At 35.6% G+C, this 21129-nt stretch overlaps 1 protein-coding gene across 1 annotated transcript; it reads left to right on the top strand.

The window, feature by feature from the left end:
• Window positions 1-480: 480 nt before the first annotated feature.
• Window positions 481-12931, top strand: LOC121728827 (transmembrane protein 18). The gene is made up of 4 exons (XM_042117136.1): window positions 481-692; window positions 1129-1246; window positions 4129-4277; window positions 12423-12931. Exons 1-4 carry the CDS (start codon window positions 636-638, stop codon window positions 12537-12539), a joined length of 441 nt encoding a protein of 146 aa, XP_041973070.1. The 5' UTR covers window positions 481-635; the 3' UTR covers window positions 12540-12931.
• Window positions 12932-21129: the final 8198 nt, after the last annotated feature.

The raw sequence follows: 21129 nt of genomic DNA, 5'->3' as shown, positions 1-21129 counted from the left end.
ATTAGCCCAGGGCCCCACAAATTCAAGATCCGCCCCTGCGTGTATAGATATGGTCACTCACACGACTAACGGCGGTTCCCAATATTTGATCTATCTCTGGTTTTGCCCTACTAGAGATAGGAATAGCTCACATTAGACATTAGATACATATATTTTATGTCAATTGTGAGCTATTACTATCTCTAGTAGGGCAAAACCAGAGATAGATCAAATATTGGGAACGGCCGTAAGGGCGCCGCGAGCTTGTAGATTGCAAGAACTATAGAGTGTAGAGTGTAGTGTCCACTGTCCAGTGTATCGTATATATATCATAGAAGTCAGTGCTTATGAAAAAAAAGTGCCAAATGTCAGATGAGGATTTTCGTTTTTGTCAAATGTCAACTGTGACTTTTTTTTTTTACTTATGCTTTTTGACAGTTGAACTGTCAAAAGCATAAGTCAAAAAAGTCAGAAGATTGAAGATTGTTGAAGATTCTCAAGATTTTCTGTGACTGTTGGTTGTTGGTTTATTTACCAAGTATTACAAGTAATTAGTATTTTTCCTTGTGCAGTTTGACCAGCGAATTTCTATATATAGATCATAAGTTTATTTGATTTGCTCACTAAACAGTTCACTTATCGTGTTACGAAGTAAAATGGAAGGATTTATCGAAGTCAATGAAATATCTGACTTTGTGTCATATATCCGTAGTGTAAGTATTTTAAAACCTATAATACCGGTCTTATAGGCATCGTTTTTGAATCCATATTCTATAAATTGTCTACTTATTTTGATTAAATTGTGTAAAAGGGCTACGACGTACCGAAAGCAATTAGATTAACTGTAGGTTAGAGGTAGGTTTAAACATATTTTGGCTACTATTACAATCTATAAGGTAGTAGGTACACCGCGTTACTATCAATAGGAGTTCAAAAATATTAAATTATTACTTTGAGTTTTCTGTTCAATGCATAGTATTATTAAACATGATATTGTGAGTTTTGCTAATTTCACGCACTTATCAATATGCGAACTTTATAACTTAAATTGTTTCTAGCAGTATTATTTTTGAATTTGTTACTTAAAGTATGATTTTTATTACTGCACTCTTAAGTTTTTTTTATAATAGGGTATTTATATTTTTACAGATTGAGTGGCAAGACCCCTGGCTAATAGCTTTGATCTCCTTCCATATTATTGTAACCATTACCTGCTTTTCAACAAGAAATTATGGAAATTTCCAAGTTATTCTCTTCATAACTTTGTGTAAGTTGTTTTCACATAATATTTGTAACTGAATTTTGTAGCAATGCTATTGAGGCAAACAATTTGACATGTAACAAGTGAATGTTATCATATTGTGTTATATTAACTAGAGATCGCTCTATGGTCGAAATTCGACCTTAGTTTCAACGACATTACAACTACTACCTTTAATTTGTAAAAAAAGTATTGAACTCTTGTCTCTGGGACTTAGCTGATCTCAGACTGGCCGTGTAAGCATTGTCTAATAGTATCTTAGATTCAATAAAAAAAACTATAATCCATTTTCAACTTGTCAACTCTGTTAACACATTGATGGACAGTAACGTCCACGGACGTTCAGATAGTAAATAATGATACGACAGAACGCCTGTAGACGTCATAGTTATTACTCGTGTCACGGCAGTACGTCTGAGGGCGTGTGATTTTCAATACTTTTACAAGGAGGAACATGTTGTAGTGTCACCGCAAAAGTAATGCGGCTTTCCTACTGTCATCGTACATAGTTCTACAACATGTCAAGTTACACACACATTGACAGAATTCCGGTACCCCTCTCCCCGCACAGTACGCTCGTGGGCGTCGTGTTTTCATACATTTAGTCACGTAGTGCGCGTCGGCGGGAGGATTAGTGTCACCTCATACTTACGCGCGCAAGTAACGGTTCGAGTGGTAAGTTATCAACGTATTTTTGTGTTTTTATTTATCGAAACATTCAAATTTAATTCATGTAACTTACGTATAAGGTAATTGTGCTTCTAATATTAGTAGTTGCTTGTTTTGAATGCAGTTTTTTGGTATTGAAACAATAATGAATTTATCTACAGATGGCGCCTGGAGATCCGTACGAAAGGGAACAAAAACGGTTGTTAGAATTGTTCAATGAAGTTGAAACTCCGGAATCTAGTGAAGATCCATATGCTGATGATGGGGAATACGGGTCCGACAAGGACTACTATCCTTCAGGCGACGAGTCGTTGAGTTCTGACGATGCTGCTGGACGCCGCCCACAAAAACACGCTAGTGACTCATCTGGTGAGTCTTCTTCGTCTAGTGATTCGGATGATAGTGAAAAAACATTTTGCCCTTCCGAGGACGAACGACGGAATGAGAATATTTCAGTTACCCAAAACCTTCATGTTTCGGAGGCGACGTCATCTGGCATTCCTTTATCGTCAAACGATCGGCTTATAAATCAAGATGATCGCCCCAATTCACCAGATATTTCTGATCAGCTTACTAGCCCAATCAGTCATGCTCCCAGGACATCTGCTGAGATACCTTCAGTAGTAGAAGGTTGGTCTGACACGGTGACCGATATACCTGATTTTAATTTTGATAACGCTGCTTCTGGTATTCAAGTAAACATTGATAACATAGAAAATGTTATGGACTTTTTTCATCTAGTTTTTCCACGGAATTTCGTTGAATATCTGGTAATATGTACTAATAATTATGGTAAATCTTTGTGCCAAACTAACAAACCACATACAAGATATAGCCGCAAAGCTGTCTTTCGTGAAACCAATTATGAAGAAATGCTGAAATTTCTAGGACTTAGCCTTCTGAAAGGTCATATAAAATGTCCTAAACAAAGGAACCTTTTTACTTTAACCAAAGCAATGTATTATTATCCGATATTTACCTACACTATGTCAGGGCGACGGTATGAACAATTATTCTAACGCTAAAAGAGTTTTAATGTTTTATTTGAATTTCAATACAGGCAAGATAAAAAGATGATTATATTAGCAACTTGTTAATTATAAAAGAGGCTGATTAATTTTGTGATTATTATTAAACAAATTTATATATAAAATACTGGTTTTATTACTATTATCTGTATAATCAACTTTACGGCTATAGGCGTGTAGTCCCTATGCGTAGTTTTCATGACATGCAACATGACAGTACGCTCATAGACGTAAGCGCCTATAGGCGTTCTGTCACTCAACAACATTGTACATACAACCGCATTGACACTACGCCCATAGGCAATGTATGAGAATAAGAAGTGTCATTTAGGAAGAAATTCTTAACTTGTACTGTCCACCAACGTGTTAACAGACTTCAACCATAAATAAAAGAGTATAATTCGTATGTATAAGCTTGTCACTCAAAAATCTGTCATTTCTCATGTGTGTGTGTTGTAGTGTGTGTAATGTTTTATTTGTTAAAAAAATGTATGATAAAAGCATAATTTCAAAATAATATTAGCTCGATGCACTCCTTCACCATATAAACTATAACTGTGCAAAATTTCATGCACCTACATTTCCCCATTTTTCGTAAAAAGGGTTACAAAGTTTTTCGTTCGCGTATTAATATTATGATGATAAGTTGCTATGTTGCTATAGAAACAATGGTTCAAAATAAAAGTTGTAACTTGTAGCTTTTAAGAAAATTATAGTCAAAAATTATTGTTACTACTTAAATTGTTATTGCTGCCCTGCCAACAGCAATTTTATAATAGTCAAGGGCGTAACGAGGTACAAGGGGGGGGCAGCTGCCCCATGGAGCGGAGAGAGTTGCAGGGTGAGAGGGAAGCCTTCAATCTTAAGTTTCTTACGCAGGGGTTCTTCTCGCGGGGTTAGTTCCCGTGTTTTTAATTTTTACTTCACAATACTATTGTGATATATTCATTATTATGTTAAAAATCACGAATAAAACAATATACTCTAGGATTTTCTTAATTTAATACCCCCTCCTCTATATAGAATCCTCGCTACACCCATGCTTATAGTTATGTAATACTATATCGTATAACAATTCTAATTAATCACATAAAGACAAAATACCTATAAATACAAAAATCTTTATATTACTAAAGAGGTTTAATTTATGCATATCAAATTTAAAAAAAATGATTTATGTGTATTTTTCAGTGCTACTAGTTTACTTCTCGGCAAACATCAATGAAATTGCTGCTAGAAATTGGAATCTTTTCTCTAGACAGCAATATTTTGATAGCAAAGGTCTCTTCATATCAGTTGTTTTTAGCATACCAATACTGCTAAACTGCATGATAATGGTGGTGAGTATTTTTTTTATGAAAACACATTTAGTGATATCATTATCTTCTTTGATTAACACTTGTTATGGTTCAAAATTGTTTGCTATCATAATTTTATAACAGAAAACAATTATTATTAATAGCTAACTTAGCATAGTCACTATAGAAACGGTTTCTTTCTACGAAATAATAGACAAAGTGACAGTTAGACAATGGAAATCCGGCATTTTGTCGATAAACATTCAGGATGACAACGACAACTTCCCAAAAATCTGTCAGTATGTCGATTCTTCCATAGAAAGAAACCGTTTCTATGGTGCCATGCTACGCAGGAAGGACACCGGTGACCGCGACAACAATAGAATAACAATAGATTTCCAAGAATACTCATAGGGTTAAGATAATGTGTAATGTTCTTAACCCTATGAGCAGTTTGAAGATAATGGCAAAAATATTTTCATTGTTGGTCAAGCTGGTTTTAAAAGTTAATTATATTTTAACATCATATCAAGTTAATGACAATTGACACGGAAAATTCTTGAACAAAACTTAATGACAGTTTATTAAAAGAATACATATTGAGAGAACCAGTTATGATCATATAATTTAAAGTAAGTACATCCTACTTCCTACTAATATTATAAAGGCGAAAGTTTGTTTGGATGTATAGATTTATGGATGTATGGATGTGTGGATGTGTGGATGTATGGATGTTTGTTACTCTTTCACGCAAAAACTACTGAACGAATTTTAATGAAACTTTACAATAATATAGCTTATACATCAGAATAACACATAGGCTACAACTTTAACCGACTTTCAAAATGGGGGGATTATGTTCGTTTTCTTATGTTCAACGATTACTCCGCCGTTTGTTAACCGATTTTCAACATTTTTCTTTTGATATATAGGGTATCATCCCAATTTGGTATTATATGCACAAAAGTGGTGATCTGATGAAGGATCCATAAGTAATCGAGGGAACTCCTCAAAATTTATAGGGAAACATGTGGTGACTTCGGTTTCGTGAAAATTATTCTAAGCATATGCTACCAACATAGCTGGGCACCGTTAATCAAATAGTTAACTTCGCTAATCGTTAATCCGTTAAAAAAAATGTTAGCTTCGTTAAACTTTAAAGCGTTACATTTCGGACGAATTAACGCAAGTTAACGTTAATCGTTAATCCGTTAATATGTGTAACTAGATGTCCCGCGCGGCTTCGCCCGCGAAAATTAGGAATTTCACAGAAACCGTACATTTTCGAATAAAAATAGCTATAAATACTCCTTTCACGTGGTCTACTCTATATAAGTACCAAATATTGCTATAAAAATTGCTCCAGTAGTTCGTGAGATAAACCCTTTCTAATATTTTCCCCGTTTTTACCACTTTTTCCTGAGTTTCTTCGGTCGTATTAGTCTTAGCGTGATAATATAATATAGCCTACAGGCTTACTCGATAAATGAGATACCTATCACTGAAATAAGTTTTTAAATCGGACCTGTAGGTCCTGAGATTAGCGCAGTCAAGCAAACATACTCTTCTGGTTTATAATATTAAGTAAGTATAGATTTTTTTTTAATTATCGCTTGACAAACTCGAGCCTCGATCTAAAAGACTATGAAAAGGCTCATAATCATGGGACGATGCATGGTATAATATTATGGTAGTGATGATGATGAATGTAATTTGCATAGTAGCATATGCTTTCCGTTCTTAAAACAACGCCGAAACTCCCAAACTTGTATCTATAAAGAATCAGGAGGTCTCTCAGCACCTTCCGAACCACGGTATACCAGGTATACCTCGGTGCAAAATCTTACTTGTTTGTAGCATATGCTTAGAATACTTCTCACGAAACCGAAGTCACCACATGTTTCCCCATAAATTTTGAGGAGTTCCCTCGTTACTTATGGATCCTTCATCAGATCACCACTTTTGTGAATATAATACCAAATTGGGATGATACCCTATATATCAAAAGAAAAATTTTGAAAATCTGTTAACAAACGGCGGAGTAATCGTTGAACATAAGAAAACGAACATAACACCTCCCCCATTTTGAAAGTCGGTTAAAATTGTAGCCTATGTGTTATTCTGATGTATAAGCTATATTATTGTAAAGTTTCATTAAAATCCGTTCAGTAGTTTTTGCGTGAAAGAGTAACAAACATCCATACATCCACACATCCACACATCCATACATCTATACATCCATACATCCAAACAAACTTTCGCCTTTATAATATTAGTAGGATTAGTAGGATATGGCCTTGTTGTAACTTATATCATTGCGTTAGTGTACATACAAAACCTGCTGGTTTAAGGTTTTGGAAGTTAGCAGGTTAGGGACAAAACAAAATACTTCTATAATTATCTAACTAAATCTAACTAGATTATCTAACTAAATTATATTGCACTATTCTTTATCAACATGCAAAATATGATTTATAATAACAATAAAAAAATCACTCTCTCTATAAGCACCGGCGCTGAGTGACAAAATGATAAAACGAAACAAATCTCTTCTCACTCGCATGCGCCTGAAAATGTATCTAGTATTGTTTTTGTTTCGCTGCTGCAATGCCGCGGCGCCGCGCTGCCGGCCCGCCCGGCACTTGTCGTTTCATACTAACTGTCTGAACCTGTTTTCGCGCCGCACCGCGGTGCCGTGCGGTAAATAGCAGGCATTGGATTAACGATTAACGGACTTCTGCATATTAACGGAAGTTAACGAGTCCGTTAATATTTTTAAAAGTTAACTTAAAAGTTAATCCGTTAATCAAAATGTTAACTTCGTTAATTAACGATTAACGGATTAACGAGTTAATGCCCAGCTATGGCTACCAACAAGTAAGATTTTGCACCGAGGCATACCTGGTATACCGTGGTTTGGAAGGTGCTGAGAGAACTCCTGATTCTTTAAAGATACAAGTCTGGGAGTTGTTTTAAGAACGGAAAGCATATGCTACTATGCAAATTACATTCATCATCATCATCATCACTACTATATTATACCATGCATCGTCCCATGATTATGAGCCTGTTATTGGTATTTTTCATAGTCTTTTAGATCGAGACTCGAGTTTGTCAAAAATCTTTACTTGTAATATTATAAACCTGAAGAGTATGTTTGCTTGGACGCGCTTATCTCAGGAACTACAGATCCGATTTAAAAACTTATTTCTAATTTCAGTGTTACATAGCTCATTTATCGAGTAAGGCTATAGGCTATATTATTATCACGACACGACGACTCAGGAAAATGTGGGAAACACGGGGGAAATATTAGAAAGGGTTTATCTCACGAACTACTGGAGCAATTTTTATGGCAATATTTGGCACATAATATGTACATATATAGAGTAGATCACGTGAAGAGAGTATAGCTATTTTTCATGGGAAAATGTACGGTTTCTGTAAAATTCCTAATTTACGCGGGCGAAGCCGCGCGGGACATCTAGTAGATCATAATTGCAACAAAACTACTTTGTCATTCAGTTATAATGTTAGAATTCCTTTGAGAATAATATGATGTTTCATTCATATTTTGGTGTCATGGACAGATGTTATGTCTTGAATATAAATATGTAATGCCTGCATTGCTATGATTGAAAAATTTAATTAAGGCTCTAGTGCACAGTGTATATTGGATGATTACGGTCTTACTACAAAAGATTTAAACACCTGTTGAACAGTTGATTAGACAGTTAGAAAAGTATGTACTGTGTACATAATGGCCTCAAAACAACTGTTCAACAGGTGTTTAAATCTTTTGCACTAAGACCAATAGATTTTATTTTTGTATATTGGCTAAAAAGATCATCAGACTTGTATATAATGTATCTAAATAAAATCCAAATATTACAATGTAATATCTTATTTACATTAAAATGGTAAGATTAGGATAAAATGAATGAAAACATGTAATATTATGTTAATCCTCAACTACTGTTATCTTAAGTAGACATTGTTTATTAGATTATTACTATTTATACAATTCTCTCAGTGTCTGTTATAATAAAGTAGGTAAATCAATAAAGATTAACAGATAAAAGCATTACCCAAATTTGTAATCTAAGATCAACACTAAGGTCATCTACACCACAATATAAATAATACACAGTAGTGAGTAGACCATTTCATACCATAATAAATAATAATGTATTACGGGCGCACGCAACATATTTAGCGTGATTTCGGAATACTTAAAGTAAGTAAGTACCAAAAATATGAGTTATTATGATATTTTACTACGTAATGGTTATTCTGAAAATGTGTTCCGTTGGGACACCTAACATCAGCGAAGTTACGTAGATAAGTAGTATCTATCAGAGAAGTTGATTCAAATCAATTTCTTCGATGGCACTATATACAAAAACTCCACGAGTACGTATTTTATTCATTTATCGACCCGTGTCAATAAGCAACGCTCGTACACGTTAAAACGTTCAGTCTAATAAATTATGCAAATGATTAAACTACTATTTCGCCTTGAACGGTAATTATGCTTAAACTTCGCTCCTAGGTGTTGTTTCGAATTCAATATGATGTTCATTGTATCATTAAATTACAAAAGTTGATTATAAGTGAAAATCGTGTCTGCGAATTATAGAAATCAAAGGAATTTTTTTCCGGGCACAAAGGAGGCCCAAATTTTTGGCCACAGTCCGCCTGAAAACCCGTTTAGCAGTTTTTTATGTTAAAAATTGCTAAAAGTCCAGGACACTAAACCCCGAAATACCCTTTAACAGTTTTTTGTGTTAAAAAGTAAGAAACATAGTTACATAATAACTTTAACAAGGATTCCGTTCCGTCGCATAAAAATTATCTACATTAAGTAAATCGATTTCTGTTTATGAGTTATAGAATTTCTCGAATCTTCTATCACTATCGTTCTGCTATTCATATCATAATTAGCTATAGTCTTCTGGTTAAAATTATCAACGAAACTGGTTACAAAAGCGAGGTCAAAGTATGATATATAAAAACTTGTTTATATGTATTGAATAAAATACCTTCGTCCTACAAGGAAACTTTTAACCCTGACTAGTTTTTGGCTACAGTTCTATTCTCTCTTATCTTTTCGTGTAGGTATGGAACTCTTTAGGAGTTGCCTGAATGTTGTTGCAAATGTTACCACGACCATCCTAAATGTTGTTATTTTTTACTGCCTTCAGCGTTTCTTAATTTTTTTTGGTGGCCCCCAGAAACAAGTTCAAGAAGTTGTTGCAAGAAATGGATATTTATCACAGATTCTACACCAAAAAACCTAGGCCGGTATAAATAGTCAGTACTCAAGATGCATCTCGGTCTCGAGACACGGTTCAGGCTCTGTGATTGGTTGGCTGTCAAAATTTGGACCAATCACAGAGCCGAATCGCGTCTTGAGACCGGATCGCATCTTGAGTACTGACTGTTTATACCAGCCCTAGAGTGGCATTGTTTTATGTGACTCTATGCTGCAGCTGGTATCTGATAAGTTAGTAAAAACCGGCCAAGTGCGTGTGGTGCCACGCGCAATATTTAAGGATTCCGTAGTACCGCTGGTTTTTTTTTATAATTTTTGTATGGTCAATGAATGAACATTTATAACACGTGTTTTACACTACTAACAATATCATCTCAGTTACATTCAAAGGATTTTGAACAAAAAATTTCCTTTGTATTTCTACGAATACATTTTTTTTAGTTGATCGACTATTACCCAATAACTTATGAAGTCTTCTTAGCCGTGATAGTTTTCACGATTTTTTCCACTTTAAAACTTCATATTTCACAAATGGATCCCTAAATCGGAAAATGATCTTTGAAAAAACCTATCCAATGACACCACAGACGCGAAAAAAAAATCGCCCCCGCATTAATGTGTAGGGAAGGTACCGTAATTTTTTTTTAAGATTTTTATATACTATTTTGTCGGCATCATTAAGATGTACATTCATGCCGAATTACAGCTTTGTAGGCCTTATAGTCTTTGAGCAAAACCGCGGACAGACAGACGGACGGACAGACCTAAACTATAAGGTCTTGGGTCAAAGGGTTGTTGACTACGGAACCCTAAAAACGATACATATATAGCTCGTGAGCCTTTGGAAGGGGTCCAAAGGCTTTGCGGAGCCGCAATAGCGCACAAGCGGCTAGGCCGCAGCGGCTATGTCGCGGCGGCCATCGAGATAGATACCATAGTATGAAACCGTCATAAACCACGCGCATCTGGCCGCGACGCGGCCAGCGGCCACACCAACGCCCGATCCCGTATCGACCGCCGCCGCCGCCACCTGGCCGCTAGTGCGCTTTGCTCGGGCTCCGCTGAGCACACTTTAAGTGTAGCTGCCTTATGCCTGTTAACGAGATCTGCAAATCCTATTAGGTACAATAATTTCTATGTACCTAAATTAAACGTATAGCAACTATAGATTCTAGAATGACTACTGACTATAGTTTGTGCGTTCTAAGATGATATGGGTGACAGTTTTCATGTTCCTTGCTACGGGTTTTTTTTACATGAAAACAAAAAAAATCAAAATGTACTTAATAAATTATATTCCATCTACAAAAACAAATGTTTCCTATAATTGTAAATGAATAAAAATGAAAAGATGCTAAATGCTAACTTATTAATAAAAATTATAAATATTAACTGTGAAATAGGAGTATAAAATATTGTTACGAAAACATTTGAAAAATGTCATTTGCATGAAACGGAACTTATGTCAATAGAGATTGACTATGTTGAATCAAAATCAAATCGATAAAAAAGGGCGGCCATCTTAAATCGCCGGCACCACTGAAATGTCAGTACGAAATCGATAATTTCGATTGCAATTCCTTTACGAAGTGATTCGATATTTTTTAAACTATCGATTAATTTTTGTTAGGTAACTTCCCTACTATTGTCAATTATAATGTGTCACGCATATCATCATAAAACGCACAAACTATAGGTATAATATATTATGTAGTATGCGGTATCTTTTGAGGCTACAACGAGGAAAAAATTTAATATTTAATTAAACTTGGTCACATTCGAAAAAACGAGAATTCAAAATTCCATTGTCTTGTTACTGGCGGGTTCGCCATTCACACTCATCTGTTATGATTCAAAAAATCATAGTAAAGAATATAAATAACCAAAGAATTTAATCTGAAGATTGTCCAGGGGCTTTAGTTATTTAGATCTCTATTCTCTATTATTATTTATATATCTACCTATTTGTTTATTTATAGCTCTATCATGCATCAAAACCATATTTCCTTTGATTATATTATACTACACTAGATAGAGCGTCGCCTAAAAATTACAGCGCAAAAACAGGCCAGCTCTTCTATGCTTGTGTGCGTGACCGCTTTGTTTTACACTCGCGTTACGTCATTCAATATGTCTATGTGTGTGTGCAAAATGTTGCCACCTATTAACATACCTCCCGATAAATAGGATAAATCGATCGGGATTGATTCGTGTGTACGATTTGAGTCGAATATTATAATTGTAAATATATTATGTATGTTTGTATTGGCTAATGTATCTAATGTATTGGCGGCGTTTAGTTGCATCTCTGTTTTATTGTTTACGTTGTAAGAAGTGTAACAAGGAGAGAAACAATTCTAAGCTGGCTTATATAGTTTATTTATATTAGGTGATAGGTCGTATTATGATTTATGAGTGATCTACGACTACCATTTCGGGCGTCGTCTTGACAGACGAGAGGTAATATGGTGGAAAATTTTCAATAAAAAAACTGACAACACTGGCAAGAAAGTCAAGTAAGAATAATTGTGAAAAATTACTTAAAACAATAAATATTTTGCTGCGAAATAAATGACTTCAGGATTATTTAACGATGATAGGTGACTTTTTTATTCGTTTTTTACCGTCCTCTGTAATCTCTGTGGCGCAAATCGCCATTTTCAATCACTTTTTTAACAACTTTTATCAAGCGCATGGCGTGCGTATTCAGTGATGTCACAAATAGCACTGACGGGCGAATCGCGGCGTTGTGTCCAACAGTTGGGCACAATTTTTTTCGACGGAATCGCGCGGCTTAGGTTCTATCTAGTGTAGTATATAATCAAAGCATATTTCAAATAATTATGGCGTCATGGTCCTTTGAGCTGGATTCCTGAACTCAAGAACTTATGGATATAATCTTGTATTTCCAGGGCTCATGGCTCTACCAATCCACCCAGCTGATGGCAAACCTGAAGAAGGCGCAGCTCAGACAGCGCCTAAAAGAGCTCCACATGAACAACGAACAGCGCCACATCAAATCCGACTAAACGCAGGTTACTTAACGCAATAGTCTGGCTAATTTTAAGTGTTGCAGTTGTGTTGTAAATATTTTGTACAGAGTACAAATTCGTTCACGGTTCGCGCCTTATATCGTGTGTATAGTATTTTTTGCAGGTGCAATAATTAATCTTATCAATCTTACCATTTGACTTGTATTAATGATCTTGACCTTAATAAGCAAAAATGCTCGACATTTAAAAATTGGCCTAGGAATACTTTTGTTCGCCTGATAACTGTTAAAAATGTCCCGAATTAGAGATACAATTATTATGACAAGTGTGTTAAGTTTAGACTCTGTTTTTAAAACATTGCTGTAGGTAGTTTTACTATAGCAAAGTCTCATGCTACGTTTCTACGCTTGCCGAGGCTTGGCAAGCGTCCACAATTCTGTAGGTATAACGTATATCCAAGCATGGCGGACACCGAACTTGAGGTCGGTTATTAACATCTTTGGGGTTCCAGATACATTTTTCGGTTTGCTAATATTCCAAAAACGATAAACTCTCTTCGTTCGACCAACTACTCATTTTTGAGTCAGAACTAAACGTGCGTTCGTCGCGAGATCACAGCGGCTACTAAGTGCGCGCCAACGTGTGAACTGTGAACGCGTCGCAAGCGCCTGCTGCAAGCGCCCTTTGAAATGGGCGTAGCGAAGTACGGGCAGGGGGGCCTAACCTAACCCCCCCCCTTACCGTTTCGCCGTAAAAAAAAATTAAAAACTAATTATTTGGACCTTTGACCTTGAATAAAAAATTTAGCACACATGGGAATTATGGGGAACTTTCAAATTTTATTCGTAATCACTTTCTTAACAATATTACCGATTTTCAGCTTGGTGCGAATTTATTCAAGGTAACAGGGGTATTTTTTTGTCTAAGTTGACTGGGGTGGCACTACTCCGGATCGGATACAAGCGTCCGCAAGCTCACGCAAGCCAGGGCCCGTACCACGAAACGGTTTTGAGACTCGTCCTGCTCTAACAACGTCATTTCACGTTTGTTAGAGTAGGACGCAACATTCTCATACGCTTGTTCGAGTCTCAAAACCGTTTCGTGGTACGGGCCCAGATACCTTCTTTACACGCTTGTGCTTATGGACGCTGGCCAAGCCTCGCCAAGCGTAGAAACGTAGCATCATAATATTATTGTATTTTATAATGCTATAGCTGCTAAGTGCTATGTAGCAACGTTTGAGTAGATGGCTTTTAACGCATTAATCACCTATCTTCCCTGCTGTTATGTTCGATTAAAAAAATATTTCATATTCCCTGCGAATATTTTGTATATTATTTATTTACGCGTATTTATATTATAAATATAAAATTGTGCCAGTCGTTGCCTTAATTATAAACTGTTTCCAAACGAGCTGCATTTATAACAATTTTTTGTGCGTATTATTCTTGCTTCACGGTCAAAGTACTTAAATGGTTAATTGTAAATTTTCAAATCATAAAAATTTAAAATATTTAAGTAACAAAACATAACGATCATATTTTTGTATAAAGGAACTTTGTTTTACATATTATTTTAATATATAAATGGGACATGGTGTAAAAAAAATATCGTGAAAATAACACCTACCATAAATCCTACTAAAACCTAGAAAACGATCAATATTTGTATGATTAGAAATAATAACAGTGTACAAAAATAGTGACGTTGTTGTACGCCTTTTGAAACATTGCCATAAACTCATCAATTATTAAGTTACCAGTAAGATAAGTGCAAATAAATTAGATGTAAAGTTAATGTTCTAAAGTCTCTTTCACCACTTCTGTGGACTAAGGCTCAGCTAAAACGTAGCAATCATTTATTTAATTGAACTTTATTTACTACACTAGAAGGTACAAGATTCATTAGAACAGCAGCGCGGTGCAGCTTGCACCTTAAAATTACTCTTGCAGTGAAAGATGTATATTGTTGTGTACAGAATAAAGTTCAGTTTTGTATGGCTATCTTAATAATGCAGCGCCGCGATGCGTTTCAATGTGGGCTGACGCTTTGTCGATAATACTGTTTACTATAAAAATTGGCCTAAATATTGTATTATTTATCTTATCGCCTATAATAATAATCAAAAACTGCCATATATTATCGTCAATTACATAATAATTACAAATTGTATCATGTAACTTTTAAGCAAAATAGTTATTATATTGTATTGCTTTTTAATATCAAGTTGATTTTAATGTTACATTTTTTTACGTACTGACTATTATAAATAAATAATTATTAAGATTTTTAGGAGGTATAAGGCCTAGAAAATCATTAAGGGATATTTTGGGAAAACGATCTACTGATCTATTTATAGTGTATGTGATAAGTGATTTATATTCTTATCAGAAAAAATATGTCCCGGCATATCAATGGAGCTAACGTATTTAAAATGCAGTAGAACATTTTATATATGAAATATCCTTTATTGTTTTTTCAAACCTTATAATCAGAGACGTTTTATGTGCAATTAATAATAAATAAGTAATGACTCAGTCACAGAAATTAAAAGCCTACTGGCCCCAGTTTTGTTTATTGCCAACGGTTTGTTTAAATGTCTATGCCTATGCCTTCCCTTTCATAAAATATGTATATGAGGCGTGTAAGAGACAACGAGATACTTAATTCTATACTCCACAATTAACTTTGTCCAGACTGGTGCTAGTACGCCTTAAATTTTTTGTAAGGTGTACAGTGTATACTGTATGATGTATATTATAATATACATCATACAGTATACAAAACAAAACTAAGTGATAATACATGGTGCTATAATAATATATCGAGTTCGCTGTGAAAGTATCAGCGGTGATAGAGCAACTTTCTTTTTACTTTTTTATGGGAAAATTCATGATGCTCGGGCGTTTGCTCATACAATTTACAAATCACAAAAAAATAATTATTGAACTTTCAGCGCTGCTACTTTCACAGTGAACTGTATATAAAGGACAAACCCTAAAGTATTAGACATCGGATTACATGCATTTGCATACTTGCATATGCAAATGCATATAATGGCACTTGTTAGGCGATATTGCATATTTTGGCAATTTTTCGTTGATAGTGCATATTTCGGTAGTTTTATGCCCTCGTAGTCTCCAAACTAGCTAACATGACACACACCGAGGCCACAAAACAGAGGTACGATAGATCAAAACACTTAAAATATATTGTGGCTCCATCCCCATTTCAAGAATGCAATACACCAAATAGGTACAATATCTTTCTAGAAACAATTTTTTTCTTTATAGTTGGCAACATTAGTAAAAAATTTGAATAAAGTAGTTACCGATTTATTAAACTTCCATGGGCATTAAGATTGCAATCGGAAAATGTTGGTAGAAAATTATTATTGGTGTTGTATAAAAAATGAAAAATCCTGCAGGATTTGATGAAATTATAAAAATTTACGCTTTTATAAATGATACCACCGGAAAGCTCTTCAAAAAATAATAAAATTTTAATAATAAGTGACTTTTGATTGTGTATATTTTGTGCATATTTCGGCCATTTATCGTGCATACTTGCATGCATATTTCAGCACTTTGCTCGTGCATATAATCCGATGTCTAATTATCACTTAGTTTTGTTGCACCTTGTATAAAGTGCGAATGCGAGCACATGCCCATTAGAGTTGTAAATTTTACTCGTACATAGTTGCTTGTTGTATAAAATAAATCTGCGCTCTGAATCGCCGATTGTGTTGCGGCCGCGCAGCCATTGGTGTAGTAATATTTCATACAAGCGCGTGATTTGTTAATCTCATTGATTTATCAGTGTTAAGACAATGACGTGTTTCGAACATTACACCTTTAACCGATTCCGTGCGAATGTCGCCGCAGAGGGTATCTTTTCTGTATGGCGTGTGACGCCCGAGAGGAGATAAAATGTTTACCTGTAAAACTATGATGAAATTACATTTTTCAGAGGTTTCCCCTCAATGAAAGTGGCTTTATTTGTCACGTATTTTACGTGTACAGTGTTAGTTTTAGGATATTGTATAAAAACTCACACTTCAGAAGTCTTAAACATTTTCAACTGGTGATTAATATGGCCGACGAATTAATTATTTATTTGGCGTTGGCGTTATATAATTTATAAATATATAACGCCAACACCAGCAAAATCTCACATTTATTCTTATAATTAACTAGCAGCCCGCCCCTGCTTTACACCGGTATAAAAGAAACATATTTCATTCAAAAACTACAACTTATACAATGTTTATTTGTTTATAAAATGCTATAAAAAGTAGATATATATATGTCGTAGGATGATTTGATAAATCCGTGTTTTCGCGAAATCCCTAGAATTTTCGCGAAAATTCGATTTATCAAATCATCCTACGATGTCGTAGGATGATTTGATAAATCGAATTTTCGCGAAAATTCTAGGGATTTCGCGAAAACACGGATTTATCAAATCATCCTACGACATATACATTTTTTGGCGTTATACATGACTAGCAAGTAGCATGTAATATCCCGTTCTACAATAAAACGAAAAGAAATTGATCAATATAGCCAAAGGTTTACAACACTGATAAAATATAGCACTTACCTTCCATTTCTGTTTGTACACGTAAATAATCACTTATAAATACTTGGAATGAACTATAATTCCATTCACGTTCGCTTTGGGTCGCTACTAAAAGAAAAGCAATTGAAAACAGACGAAACAACGATAAATTACAATGTTAGCAGACAGACGCAAAATATTGCAAATAATGACACCGCACTGAATCGGTTAAGGGGCTGTTTCACCACTTCCTGATAAGTGCTGGATAGACATCAACAACTTAACTTGACAAATAGAGTATGGAGAATCTCTCAGATAAGTTGTGGATAGCCTATCTGGCACTTATCAGAAAGTGTTGAAACAGGCCCTAAATTGGATATTTAATTACCTATCACAAATTATTCATGCAATTATTCTTATGTTAAGTTTTATTATACAAATGCTTTTTTCACTAAAATGTACATATTCTTATTACATTTATTTACTAATTTAATCACTGTATATATTCACACAGAAACAGTCTAATGATTGCCATATTAAAGTCAATTCATATGAACATGATTTTTAAGTCTACACACAAAATAATACAAAAATACTACAAAATAATTTCTCGCTACTTGACGACAACATGGCTTACGGCCGTTCCCAATATTTGATCTATCTCTGGTTTTGCCCTACTAGAGATAGGAATAGCTCACATTAGACATTAGAGACATATATTTTCTGTCAATTGTGAGCTATTCCTATCTCTAGTAGGGCAAAACCAGAGATAGATCAAATATTGGGAACGGCCAATAGTCAATGACAAAAAAAAGACTCGTCAATGAATTTATTTTAAGGTGGCAAAGTAGGGTAGAATAAAAATATTTAGATGGGATATGGAGTGCATTTCGTAGAGTGCTAGTTTTAAACGCGTAGCAAATTGTATTACTATTTATTATGTGTTACAGTAAGGAGCAGATTGAACACTAGTTATGTTCTGTCATCTCGTGATATTCACTTTTATTACAATTTAGGAATTGCAAGTATGTTAAGTATTCCTCACAGAACACAAATGGAATATTTGTAGACCTGGGCCCTGGCTCTCGATGCGCAATTCAACTCGGATTCGGAAACTTTATCGCGCGAAATCCAATCGACGCTCGCCGCGCTAAGCATAGGCCGATTTACGCACGTAAAATTTCCGAATTCGATTCGAACGGAAATGGTGTATCAGCCCGCTGGTTCGATATATCATTACGAGTCCTATTATTTACCAGACGAGTTCACATTCGTTCGGGTATTGTTGGCACTACATATAGGCGAACGCCCGTTCTACACATTGGGCCAGCGCGCCGGCCAACGCGTTTGCCTAATGCCTATATGTAATTATGTAGTGCCGACATATCACGAATAAAAAGGTTACATTCTGATTTCTTAATACTTAGTTGTAATATTTGTCTTGAACCGTAATATTTTTGTATTGCACGCGTCGGTGATGATTTAAGGAAGACTGATTGTATATTATAGGGTTAGCAAGTTGTTGAATATCCAACTACCAGGGAAGTGATGTGAAACACATTTTTTGGCTTAAATGTCGTCAAGAAATGCAGGTCAATTAATAAGGAGCAATACCTAACTGCCGAAAAAGGGAGCTGTTTTCTTTGTGTTGACGTTCTTATGGGCGAAGCCAAACGAGCGTAATATGTGAGCAGAATTTCGGTTCGGCAGAATTCTGCTGCATTCAGTTTCATACAAAAGTCCTGTTTGGTTCACACGAGCGTAATTTTGTGAGTCATGATTTGTATGAAAAGATATTTACGCACAACTCACAAATTGAGCTCGTTTGGCCCTTAAGTACCATCGAAGAAATTGATTCACAGGCATATAAAGGACCTATAATTCAGGGGTCACCAAATGGCGGATCGCGGTCCGTATTCGGACCACAATCCGGACCGCCTGCCTTATGGTGTGCGGACCTCAGGTGCGGACCATAGCATTTTTGAAAATAAACATCGTTAAAAATAAACTTTGTTCGCGACTTACTGATGAATATCTATAGAATTTAATATCAATAGCTTGCACTAATTTCACTCCAAACATCAGAGCTACTATCTTTTAATTTTTTTTTTTATTTAATACTATCTTTGTACTGCATTCTTGTGAATAAAGAATTATGAATTATAAATCATACCTTTTTTTTCATAAAATGTGTGGACCGCAAAGGTCATTTCATTTCTTAAAATTGACAACGAGCAAAACTAATTGGTGACCCCTGACCTATATGATTAAAGGTCACAGCACACATATCAACTCTGAAAGAGATCGTCACCGTATCGCCTTTCGCCTCGCCGTCAACCAGGCGTCAACCTAAGGTATGCACGTAACCAAAGCGTATAAGTAGCGCCTGCACGTCAACTCGGCTACGGCTAGGCGACGCCTCGCTTACGGCTCGGGGAAGGCGAAAGGGGCAAGGGTGGACGTAGAAACGTAAGCTTGAGTACGGAGAGACGTAAGCACGGGGACGACGAGCCGTAAAGGGGGGACTGCTAGTTGACCACGCGTCGCATCCCGGTTGGGAGCCTGTTCCGGGGCGTGGCAATTAAGTTACAGTTGCAGTAGGGAGTTTCATACAAACAATATTGAGCGGCTCGAGGCGATACGGTGCCGATCCCTTTCCGAGTTGATATGTGTGCTGTGACCTTAAGGCAATTCAATGTTAGCTCGATCTTTCGGATGGGTTTGACACATAAAGTTAATATACCTAGCGGAATAGAGCAACAATCTCGAGCTGTCAAACGAAACCGAAGTTGGTTTTCATCTGTGTGAAAAATATATGTACGTATACACTTACACAAGCATGATTGAACATGAATTCTATGAGATCAAATTGTCAACGTGCGGCACGTGCCGACTGGACGTCAAAAAAAAGAGTGCAGCTGCATGTAGGTATCACACGTCTCTTTTTACTACGCAGTGTTACTGATAGTGACATCTCTCTTGCTCAGGCCTTTGTTTCTCTATTCCGCTAGGTATATTAACTTTATGGTTTAACATAACGCAAACAAATTACAAAATCCATCATCTGCCTATGAATCAATTTCTTCGATGGTAGGTACATTTACCCTCATACTAATAAAATTATTAACGCAGCGTTTAACTATCAGAGAGCTTTATCCGATATGCCAGACAAAGATAAGCTGCAGACAGATATAAGTTTATTCACTGTGTAAATATTTTTATAAGTAATAAGGGGGTTATTGGCTAATAAGTTAAGGTATTGGCATTTACAAACTAAAGTTTCCCATTTCAATTTCCTGGCATACATGTGCCAATAAAGATACGACTTTATCACTGAGGCCCACCTGCCACTCTCCTATGCTCCACTCGGGCTAACTTGTTGCTAGCGGTCATTGACCTGTCAAAAACTTGTCATTTTCCATACAAACCGCGATTGACAATGAAGTGTCAGATATTGTTTATCGTGGTTTTATATGGAAAATGACAAGTTTTCTTGTTCTGGTTTTTTCTGTTTCATTATTATATCTTGTATTTGCATGGTCGCATGAAGTCATCACCCGTGCCCACTGCATGGCAATCAGTTTACGTTATAAGTTAATAACTGTTCACATTTTTCGCCTGAACTCTGACGCTGGCAACTCCTAAATGGGGAGGCTTACGCCAAAAGAAGAAGAAGAAGTTTTTGATAGGGAGTCAACGACCGCTAGCGACAAGCTAGCCCGAGTGGAGTATAGTTGAGATCTTAGATTAAAATATAATATCATGTCGTCTCTTTCGTTTTTCGTATTTATGAAAGAGAAGGTGTCGATTTGCGACAACTCAGACTGGCGCCAGTGGGCTAATTGCAATCCCAAAAGTTGGGAGTTCTTCACAGTCGCTTTTTATTGGCACCTGTAGTTTGTTATCCATTTGAAAGTCGCTACAAATGGAATGAATAAACCTCTAATATTTCCTTATTTACTTTTTGTATTTCTGTTGTAATCACAAATATTCATTATACTTAATAGAATAATATTTTTAAATACTAAATAATCATATTATGTACTTATAATGTTCCATCTATAAA

The sequence above is a fragment of the Aricia agestis genome, chromosome 1, assembly GCF_905147365.1.
Source record: "Aricia agestis chromosome 1, ilAriAges1.1, whole genome shotgun sequence".
Classification (NCBI taxonomy): domain Eukaryota; kingdom Metazoa; phylum Arthropoda; class Insecta; order Lepidoptera; family Lycaenidae; genus Aricia; species Aricia agestis.
Note: the sequence above shows the minus strand (reverse complement) of the source record. Positions and strands in the feature narration are given on the sequence as shown.